At 41.2% G+C, this 21816-nt stretch overlaps 1 protein-coding gene across 1 annotated transcript; it reads right to left on the reverse strand.

The window, feature by feature from the left end:
• Positions 1–1830: 1830 nt before the first annotated feature.
• Positions 1831–21516, reverse strand: COCH (cochlin). Its single transcript, XM_054162190.1, has 11 exons — positions 21403–21516; positions 21146–21359; positions 16815–16971; positions 10663–10796; positions 9666–9728; positions 7784–7828; positions 7549–7696; positions 6252–6355; positions 5302–5528; positions 3315–3831; positions 1831–2614 (listed from the first exon to the last, which is right to left on the reverse strand). The coding sequence occupies exons 1-11, from the start codon at positions 21514–21516 to the stop codon at positions 2439–2441; spliced, it is 1899 nt and encodes a 632-aa protein (XP_054018165.1). The 3' UTR covers positions 1831–2438.
• Between the last annotated feature and the right edge of the window lie 300 nt (positions 21517–21816).

Genomic DNA, 21816 nt, shown 5'->3' on the forward strand with positions numbered 1-21816 from the left:
GCCGTGGCTTTCATCCTACAATTCTTCATCAGTCTTGCTAAAGAACAGGATTGATCCCCTGCAGGCCATGTTCTTGATTGACAGTTGGTGCTCTCAAATGGAGCTTGCACAACTGAGGGCAGCTGCAGCTCTGTGAATGTTCTTTATGTGCCTTGATCCAGCAGCATAAAACTGAACCCTCATGCTCTGGCTTTACTTGCCTTCTTACCCAAAACTGAACTTCAGATCATGACTGCTACCCTCTACCACCCTTTGGAGGAAGAACACGTCCTCCAAACTTACCTTCTACTTGCATCACAGTCCCTGTTCTTTCTGCTGAGGCTCTGTATCTCACCAGCTCTCAATCCTTTTATCCATAGCTCACCAGTATGTTTTCCAGATCCAAACTGTGCTCACAAATACTTTCTGACACAAACTTTGTGTGTTTAAAATACTATTTTCTGCACCCACTTCCTAGCTCAGTGCATGAAGGATGGGAGTGATGTGGCGTCACCATTCCTGGGAAATGGAAGTGTCTGGCAGGTTTCGGTGCCCGAGATGCCCAGCCCTGCTTTTTCCTTGATGAACAAACAGCAAGAGTAAAGCTGACTCCTGCTTTGCAATTGTACAGTCAAAGTGGGAAGGAGAATGTGATTGTAGGAACAGGCCTGCCCTTTATACTGAGAAGATTCAACTCCCATCATACCTAGGATGAACAACAACTAAAGCCCTGATAGCGACTCATTCAAATTAGTGGAGCAAACAATGTTTTTGTTATTTAAGAATTATTTAGGATTTCTTTCTTGTGTAAATTGGGATTTTTCAGAGAATATAGACAGGAAGCATCACCTGCAACTTACTCAAGCTCTGCTCCATGAGGTTCACCAGAAGAGGCTTTGATGTTACAGGGTATTAAAACAGCAGTCCCAGTTTTCTTGCGATATATATTTCTACAAAAAGTTTATGAGCTAGATGAATTCAACTTTTGCACAAGGTTGACACTGCATATGGGTTTATACAGCAATAGGCTGAATGCTCTTTTCTATCAACACATAACAAAGTGAAGAGTAACAACTGATAGAAAAATACAGGGCATCTTTGGCATTCATGTTTAGTGTAATACAGAGCCAGGCATAAGTTAAGAAATGCACAAGAGAAGCCTCATGAATGCAATCCCTTCCCTCCTGTTCCATAACTACTGTGAATTTTACAATCAATAGCAGGGAAAAAGGGAACCCCTAGTTTGATAGAAAGTGCTGTCTTGTTTTCTGCTATATATTTTATTTGCAAAAAACCTTTCATTTTCTGATTAATACTTGAAGTACATTATTCACACCAGGAATCTGGAATATATTGGTGAATACTGCATCATTTTAACCACATGCATGTAGGCACAGATATATCACCATCTTCTTAGGTATGTAATCCAATTAAAGCCTTTTTTCAAGAGAACCTTTCTTCTTTAAAGATGTTTTGGCTAGCGTTAGAAAGTTGTTCTTCTGGGAGCTACTGACTCCCACTTTTATATCTGCCTACTTGCCTCCCTTCTAACTATGTAACCTGATAAATCAGTTAGGTTTCAGTGCCTGAGGTACCTTTGAATTTGAATGCTTCAGTTCCCAGTCTGTGGTCTAATTTGATCTCTGTGCCCAAGCTTCCAGTCTCTAGCTGTCTAGCCACTAACAACTTTGTAAAATCAAGACAGTGTAAGGCAAAGACAGGAAAAAACATTAGGTATCTCTCTACTGTCTTCAGTAGTATCAGCTGATATGTGAAGATCCAGATCCTCAGAAAGAACTACTGTGCCTTTCAAAATCTGTGCCAAAAGAACCAGACAACAGAAACCTGTGGTTGGAACTTAAATGTCTTTTATCATAAACTTTGCCAACCACATGGCAGTATCATTCACAACAGCCAAACCTCAGCTAGTAAAACCAGACTGTTCAGCTACAATAGGTCAGGTCTTTTCTTAAACTGCCTTGCAAAACTGATGTTGGGCAAGAGGAGCACTGGAAGTACTCCATGCTGTTAGTGGAACTTCTTCAGAAGGTACAGAACCTCATCTGCAAGCTATAGAAGGCTTCTGGAAGAGTGTAATACTATGTATTAAAAATATTATCTTTAACTCATAAGATGACATCTAGCAAGTGACAGCAAAAATGTCAGAGCTGTATTGTTTCATTTGCTGCTATCTGATAGCCTTAAGTGCACAATATGAGTAAGTTTAAAGTATGAGGGTAGTATATATGTACTGAAAAGAATAGCTGGTGGCCAAATTCTGCATTCCAGTACAACTTCTAACAAGGTCACAAGAATCCTTGACTGACTACAGCAGTGAGAAGTAGCCTTTCTTCTTTCCTTAAGATAGCATATACAAGGATAAAGCATTTGTATTTTGGAAGGACCATTTCAGTTTCATGTTTAGTTTCAAAGTAGTGATATCTAAGAGCAGATTTTCTTTATTGTCTAGATTCCAAAAAGTCTTTACAGATGCCTCTAATAATATCAGGGACCATCTGTTCTAATCCTGTGAACTCCCTAGTGAAGAAAGTATGAGATTCTCTTGGTTCAGATGCCATGTCCTTCAGATCATCCAGAGGTGCCCAGGCAACACCAACAGAGAAGACTGTTATTCCTGCAGTGAGGGGAAAAAAGGTAGTTAAGGACATGTATGAATACAAGGAAAGCAGCCAGTTCTAAATCCATTAATTAATCTGTTGCAGAAAAGGGTGTTTCAATACCTGAAGTCTGTCAAGGATTATTAGATTTTTCTACTAGAGGAATTAGAAGATCTGTCTCAAGTGAAATTCCTGAAGGAAATCTGGGCTATATTAAGAGCCAGTGCCTTAGCTGGTTCTGTAGTGGCACATACAAATGCAGCGGCTACAATGTCAGTCCTGAAACAACACTGAGTACAGTGATTTGTGCAAATGCATTTGGATCCTTTGTGTGTGCTTAGGGCTTTGAAGCATCAGCAGCCCAAAAAGCTTTTGGCCAAAAATTACTGTTGGAGAGCTGGAGTCATGCAGGAATGGGTGGCATCACTGATTAAAAGCTAAGCTAAATTTTGAACCTACTAATGTCTCTCCTGTTTATGGAAATCAGGCTGGGTGTATGTTTTTCATTGAGCTGTTATGGGTGAGTCTACTCATACCTGGCTCCATGGCACTGGGGATTTTTCATCCTAATGGAAAATACTTACATTTTACTGAATTTAAAGCAGATAGGGTACTTGATTCACACACTGGGCTGTATTTACACACATTGAAATCTTAACATTCGCCATACAGCAGAAATAGGACAAATCAACTTCCACCTCATTCCACATCATTTACCTGCTTTCTGGGCAGCAGCAGCAGGCCCTCTAACATCATCATAAGACTGACCATCGGTCAAAACAACGAGGAAATTTTTGTTAGGGCTGTCTTTCATCGGCCCAAAGACATTTCTGGTCGTGAAGGAAATGGCATCGCCAGTGGCAGTGCCACCACTCATGTAGCGAATGTTCCGGATCGCCAAGAGGACCTTTTCTTTCGTGGTGTAGTCGGTGAAGCTGAACTCGGTACGCTGGTCGTACGTGAACTGCACAGCTGCAATCTTGGAGCCGATGTCGGAGATCTCAAAAGCCTTTGCAACGTTACTGATGAATTCCAGCACGAGGCGGAAGTTGCTGTCTCCAATGCTGCTGGACCCGTCTATCAAGAAAGCGATGTTGACGGAGTTGTAGCACGTCTTGCTACACAGCATCTGCTCGTGGGAACACAGCTTTTGGACGAGAGGCTTCACGTATTTGGTGGTGCCAAACCAGGTGGGCATTTGGTAAGAGAAGAAGCCGTTACTTCGACAGACAGCCTGTTTGGAAACAGAAAGCCAAGATGTGAATGTTGACACAGCAGCTGTGCAGGCAATAATCAAACACTGATGATTTGCTTTCAAAGGGAGATCAGAAATAGAGCCAGACTGGGCATGTTGCGGGGGGGGGGGGGGGGCTTTTGCTTGCCTGTTTGTAAAGAAATTGAGGACAAACATCTGCAGTTGAAGTAGGTGACAGTTGTAATACAGACGATTTTGTCCCCTAATAACGTCAAGCCTGCCCCCTGACCTCTGGAAAACTCCAATAACTTCACTTTATTTGTAAGAATTTTAACAACTGGCATTAAATTTCTTTTTTGAAGTGAACAAAGTCTTGGGTGCCGAATATACAGAGGATTGAAAGTTCTCTGACGTTGCTTGTACACTGAAAATTAGGTTTCTGTGTTCTCCCTTTGAACTTGCTGAGCGTTTTTGGTTTTAATCTATCATTTGTTATGAACACAGAAGTACAGATTGGTGGAAACATAGCTTCAAGTCACTTACAGTAAATTGTTTTTTACCCCCCCCAGCTTCTATAGGATATATGTAAAATGCAGTGTAATTGAGAAAGAAGTGAAATATAAAACCATCTCTTCAAGATAATTTATCTGACCAGGTTCCAAATAGAGCAAGGGAGGGGAGGGCTCGGTCATCTAAGGACATGTCTTGCTGTGCCTGTGAGTATGCAAGAGCTGGACCTGCCCTCAGTAGTACTAAGGCAAACTATCTTGCTCCTGGAAGCAGTAGAGCTATAGTGCTTTGGTCTGGTTCATACTCTGAGCTGTGAATTTTCTGCTGAAATTAAACATATAAAACCTCTCTGAAAAATGAGGTTCTCTCACTGGCAAGTAAGTTAAGACCTACATTAGAAAGCTCATAAGAGAGCAGATCCGTGTTGGAATTCCTACTCTAACTCATCCAGAGTGTTGTCTCAAACTCTTTATCCAAGATGAATGATTTGCATGTGAACTTGCTAGGATGTGTTCTTCAGTCCTTCCTGTCCTCTCTCTAGTGAAAGTAAGTAAATAATCCTTCACAGAGCAGGTATTGAGAGAGATGCTTCCCTGCCAGCCACTTTAGGATAGGCAATATCATGCCTGTGTTTTATTGCCTTTGACACCTTTAACCATCTCCCTACTCTGATATGTAATTATTATTCATCTAATTACAAAGGCTAGGCTCTACAGCTTGGCCAAGACTCTGAACTGGGAGGACAGTACCAGCCCTTTGGTACCTTCATGTAGCCCCCTTCAGCAGCAACCGCCCCCCCCCCCCCCCAGTTTTTCCTTAGACTCTTTAGTGATATTCTTTTAGATGACTTATAAGAAGGGATAGCTTCCCTGCCACTTTTGAGTAACTATTTTAATTTGGTATCTACACAAGTATATATAAAATAATTAGTTCCTTAAGTTTTCAGCATCATTTAAATTCTCTCGAGTCACTGAAAAAGGTCAACTGATCTTCTCTTACTTTGTCAACAAACCCAATGTCTTGTACCATTCCCAGCTCCTCTGTTGTGGGTTTTGCTACAGATACAATGAATACATTGACTCCAAATTCTCTGGCCACTATGCCAGCTTCTTCTATATCATCTGAGGGCCAGCCATCTAAGAATACTACAATGATCTTGGGAATTCCTTTGCGTGCTCCGCTTTCTGAAGAGAAGAATTTCTGAGCTGTGTGCTTCAAAGCTTTCCCTAGTTTTGAACAGAAAAAGAAATAATGCAATTACATTTTGAATACCAGTTTCCTACATGAAATTGTGCTGGATTTTGGTTATGATGACAGGTGTGTATATATATATATATAAAATCTATGGTAAAAGCAAAATAGTGTCCCAGGAAGTGTAATAAAGCTTGAGCAACCTACGAGTTACAAACGAACACAAACATACCCCAACAAATCCAAACTGCTCCCACAAAAACAAACAATCATCCTGTCAGATATAGATGAGAAAGAAACCACTGATATTTTTTCATCTGCAAGTCTAGTAGATGGATATAAGCTAGAACCCAGAAGGTTCCACCTCAACATGAGGAGAAACTTCTTTGCTGTGAAGGTGGCAGAGCCCTGGAGAAGGCTTCCCAGAGAGGTTGTGGAGTCTCCTCTGGAGACTTTCAAAACCCATCTGTATGCATTCCTCTGTGACCTGCCCTGGGTAATCCTGCTTTGGCAGGGTGGTTGGACTTCATCTCCAGTGGTCCCTTCCAAGCCCTACCATTCTGTTATTCTGTGATATTAGTGCCTGCCAAATGAATTGGAAAGAAGAAAGCTGAGAAACTACCTTAACTGATCTTGTGAAAAGTAGCATATTTGGAATGTCCATTTGGCACATCTCTTATTGTAGCTCTTTCATCAGGAACTCAAGACATTGCTGTTACTAGTGAAAAGCTGGCTGCTTTTTAAACACAGAAACTCACCTGTATTAGAATTGCCTCCCCTGAAGCCTAGTTCTTTTATGGCAAATAAGACTTCTTTTGCAGCAGTGAAATTTTTCAGATTGAATTCAATTTTGGGATATTCACTGTGGAAATACAAAACAGAGTAATGAAGTATGTGGTTCACTTTTCATACCACTGTGGCGCTGGTGAATTAAAATACAGTCTGAACAATTCTGCTTTTGGTAACACACACTCTTCTTTGTAGTCTCAGTTCCTGAAGGATAAGTATTCTCACTTAATTCTCACAATCCTTAGCAAAAGGAATTCTTTAGCTGAGTGGGTTGATTCTTACACATATCAAGGAACTGATAACATCAGAGTGAAAATATACCCAAGGAAAAAGTTTAGGAGAGATGTTAAGCTAAATGTATTTGTGTAACTGAAAATCAGCAAGAGCAAGGTTCATTTCCCCTTGGTTTTGATGTTTGAAGTGGACAGATTTTATTTTTCAGGCTGGAATTAATGACAGCCTAGAAGAGGCATGCAAAGTGGTTCAGATGGTTTGCGCTGTGAGTGTGGTCTGTCTTTCTAGTGACTACAAAAGCAAGGCTAGGTTGTTAGATGCAGACATGTACTCTGCAGCTGTCTAAAGGCAAGGTAGAGGAATAGACTTTAAGGATTAGAACAGAATAGAAAAAAAACCAATGTTAGTCTGACAGATGTTTTATCTTACAGATTTCTTGGTGCTTCCTTTATTCAGAAGCAATTGCCAAAGCAGTTAAGCCTTGAAGAACTGCTACTGCTGAGATCTAGCAAACAAAGCTGTCTTTCCACAACATCTTTTACTAACACATGACTTTCAGACTATTTTTAAGCCTACCAACATACATAGTGACCATTTACAATGTTAAAATGTTAGCTGTAGTAACCTACAGGGTGGCAAAAGCAGTTGTGTTGTATATGCACGTAGCCATTTGTGCCAATTCTCTACAGTTTTTGAAGAGCCATCTCTCCTTTGCAGAGTGCTTTTTGCTGTCTTACTAAGATAAGCTGCAGGACTGTCAGTGGCAGAGGGGATGTTAAAAATCTGACTGCTCTCTCTCTATCCAAATATCAAGTACCACAGAGACAGAAGATGACTAAATTTCTCCATGTGTTCCCACACAGGGATTTCTCAGTGTAGCACAGAGCAAACAGTACTACAGCTGGGAAGAGTTTGCTTTCTCTTGCTATTCAGCTGCCAGCACCGTGTGAACACTGTTCTGCAAAACAAAGGGTGATATGTTAATTGATTTCCCTTATTAATCAGTTCTGTTTTGTATAGCTCTGTTCTTACCTGGCTTGTACAACTCCAACATGAGGCCCTTCTGTGCCAATCCCCAACATCATGGCTACTTTTCCAACAAAGTTTTTCTGCAAGTTGAATCTGCGTTGGCCAATATTGTAACTTCCATCAATGAGAAATGCAATGTCAGCTTTACAGTCTGTGAACATCCAAAATAACTAGACTTAACTTCACATCAAATAAACATCAAGGGTTTTGCTTTGCAGAAGTAACTGTATGTTCCTACCTTTGTTTCCAGCCTTTTTATCAAGCAGCTTCTTAGGTCGTTTACCTTCAGTGAAGAAAACAGCATGGATCATTCAAGTACAAGATGAACAGTCAAAAGTGAGTCAGAAGAAGCTCAGACTCCAAGAATTACATTGCGATCTATCTGCACTAAGAACTATGAAATGGTTTAATTGTTAAACCTCAACCTTAGGCTGAAAGGGACCTTAGAGATCATCTACTCCAACCTCCCCTCCACATGGCAGGGACACCCTTCAACTAGACTCAACTTCTCAAGGCCTTATCCAACCTGGCCTCAAACACCCTCCAGGGAGGAGGCATCTGCTATCTCCCTGGGCAACCTATTCCAGAGTTCCACCACCCTTGCACAGAAAAACTTCTTCCTTAAATCCACTCTCCCTCAGCTTTAAACCAGTCCCCCTGGTCCTATTGGTGCATACCCTTATGAAAAGTCTCTCTCCAGCCTTTCTGTAGGATCCCTTCAGGTATTGAAAGACAGCTCTAATGTGGTGGGTTGAAGTTTTCCTCCCCCCAGCATTAACTTTGCCAGACCAACTCAGTTAGAAGCAAATGGAAGCTGTATTTACAAGCAAAATCTGCACTCTACAATGGAATGCAATGAATGTGTACAAAATACACAGGATTTACAATATTATACAGATATCTGCAATTAGCAAACAACACAAAAACCCCACTGGTCAGACACCAGGGAAGCTGTTCCACTGCCACCCTTCCCCTATCCCACAAGAGAGAAAGGAGCAGAGAGAAAGCAGTGGGTTAGACTTAACTAAAACAATGCAGCCAAGGTCAGCTGAGAAGCAGGTTAATCTCTCCTGAGCAAAGCGAGCAGTGAGATCAGAAAAAGAGAAAGAATTGTTTTGGTACAACCTGTCTTATTCTAGATATTTATCTGATTAATTTGTTTAGGATAATCTTTTGTTTTCCTTTTTACACCCAATAGTGACTTGTATTTTTCTACTTTTCTGCTCAAAATCTGTAACTCAATTTTAAAGGCATAGCCTAAAACCACCACACCCCCAGAGTCTTCTCCAGGCTAAATGGTGCCATCTCCCTCACCCTATCCTCACAGGAGAGGAGTTCCAGCCCTTGAATCATTCTTTGTGGCCCTCCTCAGGACTCACTCCAACAGCTCTGTGCCCTTCTGAATGCAGTATTTGAGGTGGGGTCTCACAGGAGCAGAGTAAAGGGGCAGAATCTCCTCTCTTGCCCTGCAAGATGCAGCCTAGCACACAATTTGCCTTTTTGGCTGCATGAGTGTACAGCTGGCTCATAGTGAGCTTCTCAATCATCAACGTTGCACTACTACTGCTTTGCTCTGTAGAGAATATTCTTTTCCAAATGAAACAGCAAACTGTGACTTTGACTGTGAAGCAAACAGTCAATTCACAGACAAGATCCAAGTCTAGTATTTATATAGCACTGACCTTCACAAAAACTGATCTAGCCTTTTACTGGCAGCATTTTCTGTGGAGAAATTCACTTAGTATCTACATTTTGGCCGTGTAAGTCTTGACAATACTTAGCTGTTGAGTAGTTCTCTAAGAAGCAATGCATTGCCTATCTGCTTGGTTGCACAATAGGAATATTATATGAGCTCATGAACTTCTTCCTTTCTGTTATTCATATTCCTTTTTAGAATTCCTTGAAGTCTTTCTTAATCTGCATTAACAGATTACCAGGGTCCTCCATTACAAATTATTCCTCCTTTTTTGCTGATGAAAGACACAATGCAAAACCTCATATTGTATGCATTTGTTTCTTTACAAATGATCAAGTCCTATGAACTATGTCATTTTGGTCAGATCCATGCACTGTGGCACATCTTTTCACGGGAGGCTTCCCTTGTTGCAGAGGTCTCATACCTGTAGAAGGACGTGCTGTTGACACGGCTCGCCCAACTGCTTCAAGTGCTGTGTTCTTGGTACCTGCTAAAATATTGGAAGATAATCTTACTGTATTTCACTGTATGTGGATGAAATTACAAGTGCTTGAACAGTGCTGTATTTCCAATAACCTTTCTTCATCATCTGTCATTAGCTACTCTTGGAGTAGGGTCTAGACTGATCTTTGGTGCCATCCAGTATTGCACTCCTTGCTTTACAAGTAATGAACTTCCCCTTTGAGCCATCTGCATTTGAAACAGCAGATGAGTAATTGCAGCCTATCTAGCTGACGAGAGTTTTTAACTATAGCAGACGTTATTTATAGCAGATGCATTCAGGATTTGACCCGGAGAGGTGTATTTCACCTATAACCTTGCCAAAAGCATCTGTAACTCCAAGCTCTTAGCTGTCAGTTTCCAATGGACACTATACAAGTACTGCTAGTTTTAGAGACCTTGAGGTGAATTTTAGCTGTGTAAACAATGAGAATGCATTCAAGAGATGTTTGTTTCCTGTATTTTTAAATAATATACCAGAAAACACATGCTTTCATAATTTTGAAGGCACAACAACATATATAACCTGTAAGCTTCTTACATATTTTCATGAGGGTGGTTTAATCTTATCCCCGTGGCAGAGAATGATAACTGGTTTGCTGACTTAGATCAGCTTAAACTGTCATGGGACAGCATTGTCAACTGCCTGCTATCATGTCATTATGTTCTAAGTAACTGTGATCCGTTTGTACATCTTGGCTTCTGCTAGAGACTAGCTCCCAGCTAGACTAGCTGGAAAAGTATTAAGTTAGTTATGAAAAATGGAGATAAAGTAATAATAATAGTTCAAAGTGCTGTCTGAGGTGTAGTAGCCAAAGCTTTCAATCACATTTGTTTATGGATACAGAACACTAAAGTTTCCTTAAGTTCTGCTAATATGCCAAATGTAGTTTAACAAAGAATAAGTGTGATTCACCTACCAGTCACAGAGAAAGATGAAGCCCATCTAGCAAGCACTTGAGACTGGATCCCATTAGCATTTACAGCAGGGTAGTTCTCCTGTCCTGGAAGAGTCTGCACCCTTACAGCTCCTCCTGCACTGGTGATCACCCCACTGAGATACAAGAAGAGTTATAAATCAGTCACCAAAAAAATGCAATATGATTATACTATCATTAGTCTATTGGGTGCCAGTCTCCTTAAGAGGCGTTCAGGCTACAACAAGCTATAAATACATGAAAAGACTTTTTAATGAAACTGTTCTGCAGAGCACCACATGGGCTTAGAGAAGGAAGTCAGGGAATTCTAGAATTCTGGCAGTGTTCAGACTGGCACAGAGGAGTGGTCTTTCAAGGACATAATCAACTCCTAAGGGAAGGAGCTCCAGCAAAACATATTTGGTAAACAGTGAATAAGTGCCTGTGCATTTCCTCAGAATGATTTCTGTCATTAAAATCTGCTTTAGTTTTCACTGCTGCTCTTTACTCCTGCAGATTTTCCAGGAACAGTTTTCACTTTCCTTGCTCACTGTGTTTCCTAGTACTGCCAGCAGTGCTCGACAGCAACTTTATAGAAGAACTGGCAGTGCATTCTCTTGCCTAGCTTCACTATTAATAAATCATAATTTATACCTAAATGGTATTTTTACTCAAAATACACACAAATTAAACAGAAAAGCAGACAGATAAAGCAGCAGTCCAGTATCTCACTGCACAGTAGCTTATGGGAAGAAAGTACACTGGCCAAGGGCAGCAGAAGATACAGGAAAGTCTCATGGCATACCAGAATTTCATCTAAAACATACTTAATCTGAACTGAGGTAATGATAGAAGCATTTGAGACCCTCATGTATCTCCTCAAAGTAAGCTACAAGAACTGTTCATCTTGTTTAATGTTTTCAAGAAGCCCACACATCAGAACTGATGCATAGAGCACAAAGAGATTCTTCCAGACACAGGAAGTGAGCACTATATTATAGATAACTGCAGTCGGTCATCTCAGATGAAGCAGTGGAAAGCTGGATACCATCTCCTCTTAAAACAAAGAGGAAACCCCTGATTAATTTTTTTTCTTTTTTTATTTGGTAAAAGTTCCATTGTTTCTTAGACCTTGTAAGAGTAGTGACAGATTTGACTGATGAAGAGAGTGCTTTTAGCAGCATGCTGATAAGATGTTGACTTAATTTTGAGTGTGGGAGGTGAAGCCAAGTGGCTGTTCAATTAAATGGGCTTAGAACTAAGTGAGATCAGTAAGGATCAGCTAGATAAAATCATCTAAAGATAACAAAACATTGTCAGAGAAATACACAAAGATTGTTTTTCCTCTTCTTGTCTAATAGTATTAAAGAGCAAAGAGAACATAGACTAAATGTTCTATGCCAAGGAGAGATCCCAAGCCCAAAGAAAGCACCACTGCAGCTTGGATGTTTAAAGTAGTACATACTGAGCTGATTTGTGTTGCAATCCAGAAGCAAAAGGTTTGCTCAGAAACTCACCTGGTATATTTTTATGCTAATCATTATGCTCCTCATGCATGGCTTTAGCTAGGATATCTGCTTTTTCAGCACGAAGGAGAGAGCAGAAAGATGAAGGCCTACCATACTACACAAGAATGTATTTTTAACCCCAAAGTTCCTGTTGCCAACAGAGTGCTGGCTGTTATAGCAGCTGGCATTTCCTATTGGATGAAAACAACTGTTCTCTGGAACTTAAGACATCTGAATTACCTGGATTCCCATCTTTCCTTCCTACTACCAGCAGCTGCCAACTCCTTCCACATGACCTGCTTTTCTCCATCAAGCCAAGAAGCAGCATCCTCTTTTTCTAAAGTGCAGTCTTCTACTGCTGCCCAGTTGCCTTCAATCACCAATACAGAGCTGTCCAGGGTTTCACGCCAGCGCCCTTTGGCAACCTAGGTTGTCCTCCTTTTGTATCCTCTGCACCACTATTGACTTTGGCAGAAAAGAAGCCTCAGCAGCTGAAGCAGGCACTATACCAAAGTTTCCCTGGGGATCTACAGCTGCTCAGAAATCCTTCTGGCCAGACAGCTTCTGTCAATATTCTTCTAGCAAATACTAGGACAGCTTAGAGGCCATTTGAGTTTGTGGTCACTTTGTGGCCAGCTTGCTAATACCATGATATGCTTTAGTTATGCTTGAGTTCTGGGACCCCAGTGCTTAATTAGAAATAGTTCTACTCTATGGCTAGTTAGGAAGGTTGTGGAAAAGTTTACATGCTTATTTAGCATCTTAAAACTAGCACACTGGGCTAGGTTTCTATTTAAGGGAATTGGCACTGCAACACAACTGCACAAGCTGAGAACCTAGTCCTTCATTTGACCCTCTGATTATTAATCCAATTAATCACTCGGTGGTAGATTTAACTCCACGCTTCATGCCTGCATAGCATCAGCCTGGTTCTCCATTCTTTCCCCAACAAATGAATCTTTTATCCTTCTGCCCAGAAAAAGAAAAACATTCAATAAATATTCTATTCCCTGAGAGTAATTACACACAAAATAAGAAGACAAAAGCCAAGTATAACAAACTAAAACGAGCAGAAAGCTTATTCACCTGAAGTATATGGAATTATTCCTACCTGCTGAATTCTTTACATGCATTATATCATGGGTTAGTTGCCTCACAGTAATGGAATTATTCATAGGAATAAATATTATGTAGTAAGCCTCAGTTTGGATCCAGTGCACAGACTGGAGTGCATGTGAAAGGGGGAACTGGTCCATACTCTCACAATTATTTTCACTTTAAAGAGTAAACAAGAGCTGCTCCCAAGTCTGATGCTGCTTGGAACGGTCTGGCTGCTCTCTCTAACAGCAATAGTCAGTGTAGTAGCGCTGGCCAGGTACTTCACAGTACTTAGCATATGGAGCTATACTGTACTCACCTTGCAGTGCATTGTGGGGTATACCTAGTTTTAAACTAGATGTGGTTGTTCCAGTTATTTGGAAGAAAATTGTTAACTTCTCATAGCACATACCTAGTTACAGCACAGCTACAGCAAATGACACTGATGACCCATTAGCAACATCTTCTTGGAGCTACTTTGACACCAATAGAGAGTTTCACCATTGCAATACAGAGCAAGAAGGAACCAGGTACTTTGTACATTTCTGTTGGATTTTGCAGCCTGCACTGAAATTAGAGAACTAAAGAGCTACCACCTCTCCTCTATTCATCAATTCTTTTCTACCAGGACTAATATTTAAGGTTGCTAATAGTTGTGATAAAACCAGTGAAACATTAAGCAGCAAATTCTGTTCTGAGCCCATGAAACCAACAGGACTAATAGCCCCCAGCAGAAAGGTAGTCTTCAGAGAACAGCAGTTCTCCTGAACAAGAGATTTTCACCTACATTCTGCTTTTTCAAAACACTCTGCTACAGTTTATCATATTTCAGAAGACTTGAACATTGTTCATTTCCATCCCTACTGGAAGACACTGATTAGAAGGATGAGTATATTTGATTCCCTTCATTGCTCTAAGAGTCCTCATTGTTCTCTCAGTGCCTGTGGAGACAGATTGTTAGATGCAGGTTTTACAAACAGGAGTGCACATTTCACAGACAGTATAATGTATATTGACACTCACTATGGAAAAGCATGGATTTTCCCTCCCCATACTTCTGTGCTGAGCTGGAGAACAGCAAAACACAGTTTAGAAGGTACAGACTTCAAGGAAAAGCTTGATTACCAAAAGGAAGACTGTGCAAACTTTGAAACCTTCATCTTCCATTTCTTGTACCTCCTGTTTTTGTAAAGTTGTTCCCCAGTTGTAACAGAACCAAGTCCCATGAGCTTTATTGCTGGGACTTTTCTAGGCATTACAGTGGCCACTGCCATGAGAGGTTCAAGACCACCTCCTAATTGAACTGGAAAGTTGCACAAGTTCCTAACCAAAATGCTCAAGCCTTCAGTCTCTTTGAAAAAGGTCTTCATAGCAAGAGCTTTTTTACCTTTCTAGGTAAAGACATCTTTGGCAACCAGTAAAGAAACAGAAGGTTAAAATAAATGGCTGCATCACTAAATCCAGATATTGTCTTAGGAAAAAAACAAAACAATGGAAAGAAGACTGTTTTCCTGCATAACCTTTTCAAAAAAGACCTTTGATCCAGACATTCTTCCACAAACATTTTATGTAGTCCTAAACTAGGAAAGAGAAAGAACTGAGGTTTAATTTTTTTTAAACACTCATGAGGGCCCTTAAAAACCTCACAGAATGGCAGCATTCTTTCATTTTAGAGAAGGATAAAAAGGGAGCCTCTTCAAGATTGATAGAAAACACAGAGATGTGCAATTATCTTCAAAACTGACTCTTACACTTCAAAAACACGTACACAAACCACCACAATACCTCCAAATTCTTTCTAGCTATCCCTCATAGTGCTGTAGCTGTTAGTCTACAGCGTTTGAGACATTCCAGGCAGTGTTTCTGTTCAAAATACTTCTTTAAATCAAACTTTAAAAAAAAAAAAAATAGTTTGGTTTAGTTTATTTCAGAGGTTAAGTATTATAAAAATAGCCTGAATTCTGAAAGTCTTGTAAAAACTGTAACAACTTTCTGCAGCTTGTCTGCAAGGGCAGTAGTAGTCTTATCTGGAATGCACAAATAAGATGGTGTGATTTTTGTTTGACTGTAGTTTGTGTGTACATTAACATAAGTGTACATAGAAGCTCAATAAAACTAGTTTTAAGAACTTCAGTGACACTCAGAGATCCTGGATGACTTCTTGTGCAGTCCACAAATGCTAATGAAATCTTCATGGGAGTAGGATATTTAAGAAGGTCTCTGTAACACAGTATACCTCAGCATAGTGATTTATAGCAAGAATGCCTCTTGAAACCAACTCAATTTAGATTAAATGCATGATGAATTGTTCCTTTGACATACATTCAGAATACTTCATGATAAAATTCTCAGAAACTAGGAAAAAATAGGCAGGATAATCAAGTCTGTACTTTTGCTTCAAGATGGGGTCAATTATAGTTGTCTGTTCTAGAAAAATGGATGTCTGGGTTTGGAAGCTGCACTGTCTGTTGCAGTTCCTATAACATGCAAAACTATCTAGTCTCTGTCCTTACTGTGAGACTTATCTTTGTGTCTAATCCAAGTTTCTGCTCCTGAAATGTCAGTCCTATTGTAAGTCATAACACAGTACAAAATCCTGAATCTACTTTGTGGTGGGAAGCATACTGGGAAAGGTGTAAGTGAACAAGTATCAGGCTGTACAGCTGGTTAATGGATTAAGTAACCCTTTAGTAACCAAAAGCTTTCTTAAAGTATTAAAATCAAAGGCTGAAACTCCCTGTAGACTGCCAGGCAGGAATCAGAACTGGTTTTGTCCAACACTTCCTTATCAAAAATTGATATGAGAATTTACCTTGCAAGAAGTAATTAGATCTTTATCCTTCCTCAAAAAACTCAACCTAAAAACCACCCCATCACTTCAATAAGCTACCTGCCAGCCTGTTTTCCTTTCCCTGTGGAATTATTATTGCTTTTCTAGTGACCTTTATTTAACATGGCTTCTCTGCATGTTTTTCTTGGTCTTTAGCTTTCTGTTTGATACAGAAGTGAATTCAGCTATATGTTGGCCTAATTAAGAGATCAGGCAGTAGACTGATGCTGAGCAAACAACTGTAAGAAGAGAAATGCTGTAAGAAAGGCATAGCACTGATTAAAAGTAGTAGTCTATGGACCATATTCAGTCAAATCACAGGCAGGTCTGTTTGCATTGGAGCTTAAACTTGAACAATTTAATTTACCTGGTATTTTTTATTTAAGTCAGAAAATGAATCTGACTTTATTCTCCAAGTAGTTACTATTTACACTGCATTCTTCTATGCCTACCAGTGACACAATCTCACAGTAAATATCCTCTACTGCTGTGGCACTTCAGAGAAAGTTAATAGTGGGGTCTGGGAATAACTCAGATAAATTGCAAGCCACTTATCCAGTCTTTTCTTCCTTATTCTCACTTCTCCTAATAGCATTCCATTGAGTTAATATATTGACTCCCAATGTCCAGATACATCTTTGTTGTGATGGCATCAAAAGGTTAAGAGTGGCAAAACTATATAAACTTGCTTAACATTGACTAGGAGTCATCCGACTTACCTGTGTATGGCAGCTCCACAGACACTGGAAAGAGAGGCATAAACTCCATCCCCAAAGACATAAAATTGCCACAAAGGACAGTTTGCTGGGCAAAGGACATCTGTTGTCTCCTTTCTAAGATCAAGTCCTCTTGTATAGCATGTGATAGCAGTGGAAGCTAAAAGAAAAAGAACAACATGTGACCTGAAAATATTGAGGTGTGTGTGTGTTTGTTTTAATCTCTCTGCTATTTTCAAGCTTAAAGCAGTGTTTGACTTTGAAATGAGATACTTCTGCTTCAGTACATCTGTAAAGATATTGTTGAAGCTCACAAGTGTACAGTTACAAGAAGAACACATTTTAAAATTAATTATGAGGAATTGTGGCAGGAAAAGGTGGAAAAGGTTAAAAAAAAGAACATCAAAATAATATCCAAGGAATATTACTGGAGGAAAAACCAATTATATCTGTGATTTTACTGCAGAGACAGAAGAGTTGGGGGAAGACCTTTGAGTGCTGGTGGAGCACAAGAGTTGTAAAGTGGTAACCAAAGAGAAATGAAATTACTTTAGCATCCCTATAGAAATCTGCTGTCATAAGACATCTCTTAATTACTTGGAAAACTGAACCTTCTCTCCAGTGGCATTCATGAAGCCGGTTGACAGCAGCATTTTGCTCAGTCTCTGCAATAAATTGTACTGACACCAATGTAAAAAACCCCAAATATCTCTTTGTTCCAGTAATATAGCAACATCTAGAACATTCATATCAACTCTCTGTAATGAAGTTTACTTCATCATCATAGTGCAAAGGACTGTCAGACTCACCCAGTGAGACAAGCTATTTATTCAGCTGAGGCACAAGAATTTTTCATATAGAACTCTGACTTTGGTGGGGTTTCCTCCCCCACCCCCCCTTAAGAGCAGCTTCTGAAATGATTATCATTGAGCTCTTGTTATGCTTGCGTGTGTGCAATGAAGGTATGCAGCCACAGATCTCTACCAGCATACAATTCTGGTGGACAAACTGGTACTTTTTTTTGTTTGCAAACTTAGAGGTCATTATCTTGGATACTTGCTACCATTCTTGTACTACATAGGACTGCACAGGCTAGAGGCTGTCATGATCCTTGTCTATAATGTGAGAGGGCAGCTTCCAAGGGAAGGGAGCAAGCTGCTGCTATGTCAGCTGAAACACTCACATACTATAGACAAGAAGCCTTAGCCCTTTGTACTTCAGCTGTATCAGCACAGAGCTAAAATGCTCCCTTTGAGGTGAATGATGGCAATTGAAAAATGACAATTCCATTTTTGTTTTCTGTGTAGGTAGATGCAGTTTTCTGTAAGCTATAATTCTGTAACCAAGACTAACACTAGGAGTGTTAGGAGGAGTGGTTGGTGCAGGTTTAAAACAAGTACAGGATACCAAAATTAAGATGTAGGCTATTAACTCTACAGTGGATTTTGTTCTGCCTTGTTAGTTAACATATCAATGTACCATCAGCTATCCAACTCCTAACCGCACATAGTCCATATTAATCTGGTCTGAGTACCAGAGAATATAGAATAGGTCTTTACTAGCTTACATGAAGTATTTGAATATGATTGCTATGTATGATGTTACTACTAAAGCCAAAGAAGGTGGTTGTTTCCAAGATACTTCATTATAGCAGAAACCACTAAAGAGATATATAGATATCTAGAGTGAGACAAAAGTCATTTTTTAATCACTGTAATTTAAGAATGCAAGAGCAGTGGAAGCATTTATCTGTGTATTTATGTGGCCCAGTACTTTAAATCTGTGTATTTTTGGAAGGAGGAAAGTCTGGAAGGGACCCAGCCCTAGACTGCTATGCAACCTAGACTCTGAGGAGTAGAGACACAAGTTATAGGACATAAAATTAGGCTTTCAGAACTGTAATAAAATGACCATCATCCCATTCTGCCAAGACACATGCTGTTTAACCCTCATAGAAACACACTACATCAGGTTACACCATAAAAACAAAGAAAATAAACTGTATTTCTTCCTGATTTAAGCCATATTTAAAGGTAGGGATGAATGTCTTCCATCACTGTTGACCTAGAAAAGAAAAGAGAAGCAGTGGCTCACTTTTCTCTTGAAATACCCATCTCATAACCATGCTTTCAATCATTTCATCAGTTTCCATCCCTTTGGTGTCTCCTGCCATGTGCTCTGATTTGCCCTGAATAACCATTTCTTATGTCCTCTTAAGTTATCCATTTTTGACAGAGCCGTGAATTTAAAAGACTCCAGAAAAATTAAATCTACAGCCAAAAATCTGATCTTTTCTATTCATGAAGTTTCCACGTGTTGCCTTGGGAAAGCAGAGTTTGTGTGAAGGACAAATCCCTATGTACATAAAAAAAATAAATAATAATCCCTATGTACATTAAAAAAAAAATAGTAATTCAGGATTCCCAACAGCGAGATGCTTTTTGACTCAGAGAAGTGCATTCTTCTTATGCTTCTTACTCCTCTTGGTGCTGAGTATTATTTCTTCACAAAACATGAAGATTTGAGGTCTTTGTCTTGAAGATTTAAACAAGCCTGCTCTTTATATTTTACACAAAGAATACTCCCACAAACCTTACTCATACTAGAAAAACAAACAAACAGCAAACATGAAAACCCAACAAAACCAAGACCTCCTGGTAGAACTATGCCCAATTATTTTGGAAAGCATGTGCACAGACTGCATACTAATTGATGTAATCCTAAATATGCATCCTAGATGAGGGCAATGGGATTTAAAAAGTAAAAAATAAATCTGGTCATGGATACAGCATTCATTTCAATCTGAAAAGTGCCCTTTTCTGGTCAATTTAAGGTCGCTTACCATCACATGCCACTGTTCACTCTCCTATACAGTCTCATGTATGGTAACTAGAACTGCTAAACTCAGTATTTGAGTAGATATTCCTCGTTTCACAGGGGCATAAGGAAAGGTGTAAGTCCTTTAAAATCTCCCCAAATATTTATGAGGTTAAATGCAGTAGAATTGAGGAAAGTGACGTTCTTTCATTACTTTGAACAACAGAATTCAAGCACCTTTCTGAAAGGTTTCTTCAAGCTTCTAGTTCAATAACCAGGTGCTACCAAAGTTAGGCTCATAATAATGGTTAAGAGACAATATCTTACAGTAACTGTTCACATTTTCTGCCACACACATATCCTAGTACCAGTATTCCATTTTGCCAGTATTTCCTTAATGTTATTTCATCTGTTTCCAGATACCTTCAAATTACACTGGCTTCTTTGCCAATCATGGGAAGAAGCATAACAGAAAACTTTTCACTTATTTCCTGAGAGATTGTTGGCATTTCATCCATAATGCACCTGTAAAACAAAAGAGAAGGTGGCATTTGTTTTCCACTGCTGTGCATTTTTCTCCATTTTTAGCCATAGCAGTCTTGTGACATATTAGCTATTATTAGTTTAGCACAGAAGAATGCTCCAGATGCTTGAATACAAAACAAGCAGCAAATCCTGCTTCCTAATGATTGCGCAACTTTGAACAACCATTCAGGAAAACTTGAAATCACTCACCTTCTGCAGGTCAGGCCTTTTTCTCAAGCATATTCTTCTGGAGGCTCCTGCCTTCCCTTGGTGAAAGGCTTTGCTGGAAAGGACAGACTAACTGCTTGCATCCTTCTGGCTCGTTCTTTCTTCAACTGCTTCCTATGGCCCCTGGTTCCCATAGGTTGATGCTGGCTCCAGTAGAGCCGACTCGCCAGCAGCAGGGATGCAGTCCAATAGGGCACGGTGCAACATGCAGCCCTGCCTCACTACAAATCTTACGTTCTTTTGCTCGCCAGGTCAAAATGATGGCACACCAGGTTGAATAAGTTTTTAATCAGTTCCATAGTCAGAAGTATGCTGAAGATCCTCCAATTGCCAAGCACTGCGTGAGTGCCTTTACAACACACACACACATACTTGCTATCAGTACTCCCGTTGAAGGGGACACTTGTCTGGCTCTTCAGAAGAGCCTGTGACAGAAGGGAGTTTAACCCTCATTCAGAAGCGTTCACGTACATTCTCTGTGTCCCTCTGCAGCCGACCCCGGGGCCACCTCTCGAGGACCCCGACACGGGAGTCCTCCCCGGCAGCCCCGCAGTTCGCACTGCTTCCGAGGGCGGCCCGCCCGCGGCAGCGCCTGCGAGCCGCGGGGCGTCCGTCGGGGACTCCCAGCGCATCCGGGCGCGCCGGGGAAACGCCGAGCCGGTACCCGCGCACCGGCGGCTCCCCGCGGGAGGGGACATACAGATACAGTGCGAGGGGAAAACCCCCCCCGTAGGGATGTGAAGGAGAGAGGGCTGCCAACTCACCCGAGCCGTCGCTCCCGCGCACGGGGCTGAAGAGCAGGAAAGCGCCTGCGAACAGACAGGGAGCGGGTCGGGGCGATGCTCCGTGCCCGCCCCGCTGGCCCCGAGCCGCTCCCCGTGGTACCCACCGAGGAAAAGGGGCGTGAGCCACATGGCTGCGGGGCCCGCACACTGCGGGAGTCGAGAGCCGAAGAGAACAGCGCAGCACAGGGCAACCCTACCGCCAGCTACCGCCCTCTCCGCGCTGCCACAGCACCGACGCCAGCCGCCGCGCCCGCTTTAAACCTCTCCCGGGGCGCATGAGCACTGGGACGAGCGAGGGTGGCCGGGGCGGGAGGGAAGGAGGGAGCCGACGCGGGACTGGGCGTCCCCATCGCTCGGCGAGGCCCGGCAGGTGCTGCCGTCCCTCCCCCGCCGCACCCCGCGTGCCTCGCACCCTGCCTGCTTCTTCCACCGGCCGCAGCCCAGATCCTCAGGTAACAGCACCCCAAAGCTCCTTTAAAGCAATGGGTTCAAGCAATTCACTCCTCTTCCCGGTACCTCACCCACTGCGAGCAGGCAGCGGAGTCGTAGGGATCTCTGTCGTTTGCCCTGCCAGATCTGCCCTCACACTTCTCTATTTCCCCTCCACCTGCAGCTTTTGAATACATTGTTTCAGGTGTCTTTATTCTTGT

The sequence above is a fragment of the Dryobates pubescens genome, chromosome 5 (genome assembly GCF_014839835.1).
Source record: "Dryobates pubescens isolate bDryPub1 chromosome 5, bDryPub1.pri, whole genome shotgun sequence".
NCBI classification, from domain to species: Eukaryota; Metazoa; Chordata; class Aves; order Piciformes; family Picidae; genus Dryobates; species Dryobates pubescens.

What these genes read in the sequence shown, in the direction of transcription:
- COCH (XM_054162190.1), bottom strand. Translation starts at nt 21,516, where the DNA reads ATGGGGACGCCCAGTCCCGCGTCGGCTCCCTCCTTCCCTCCCGCCCCG. An exon ending in GCGCGGGAGCGACGGCTCGG is followed by an intron (nt 16,972 to 21,145) that starts GTGAGTTGGCAG and finishes TTTTTCTTTTAG; the next exon opens with CTTCCACTGCTATCACATGC. An exon ending in TTCATCTTTCTCTGTGACTG is followed by an intron (nt 9,729 to 10,662) that starts GTAGGTGAATCA and finishes ATATTTTAGCAG; the next exon opens with GTACCAAGAACACAGCACTT.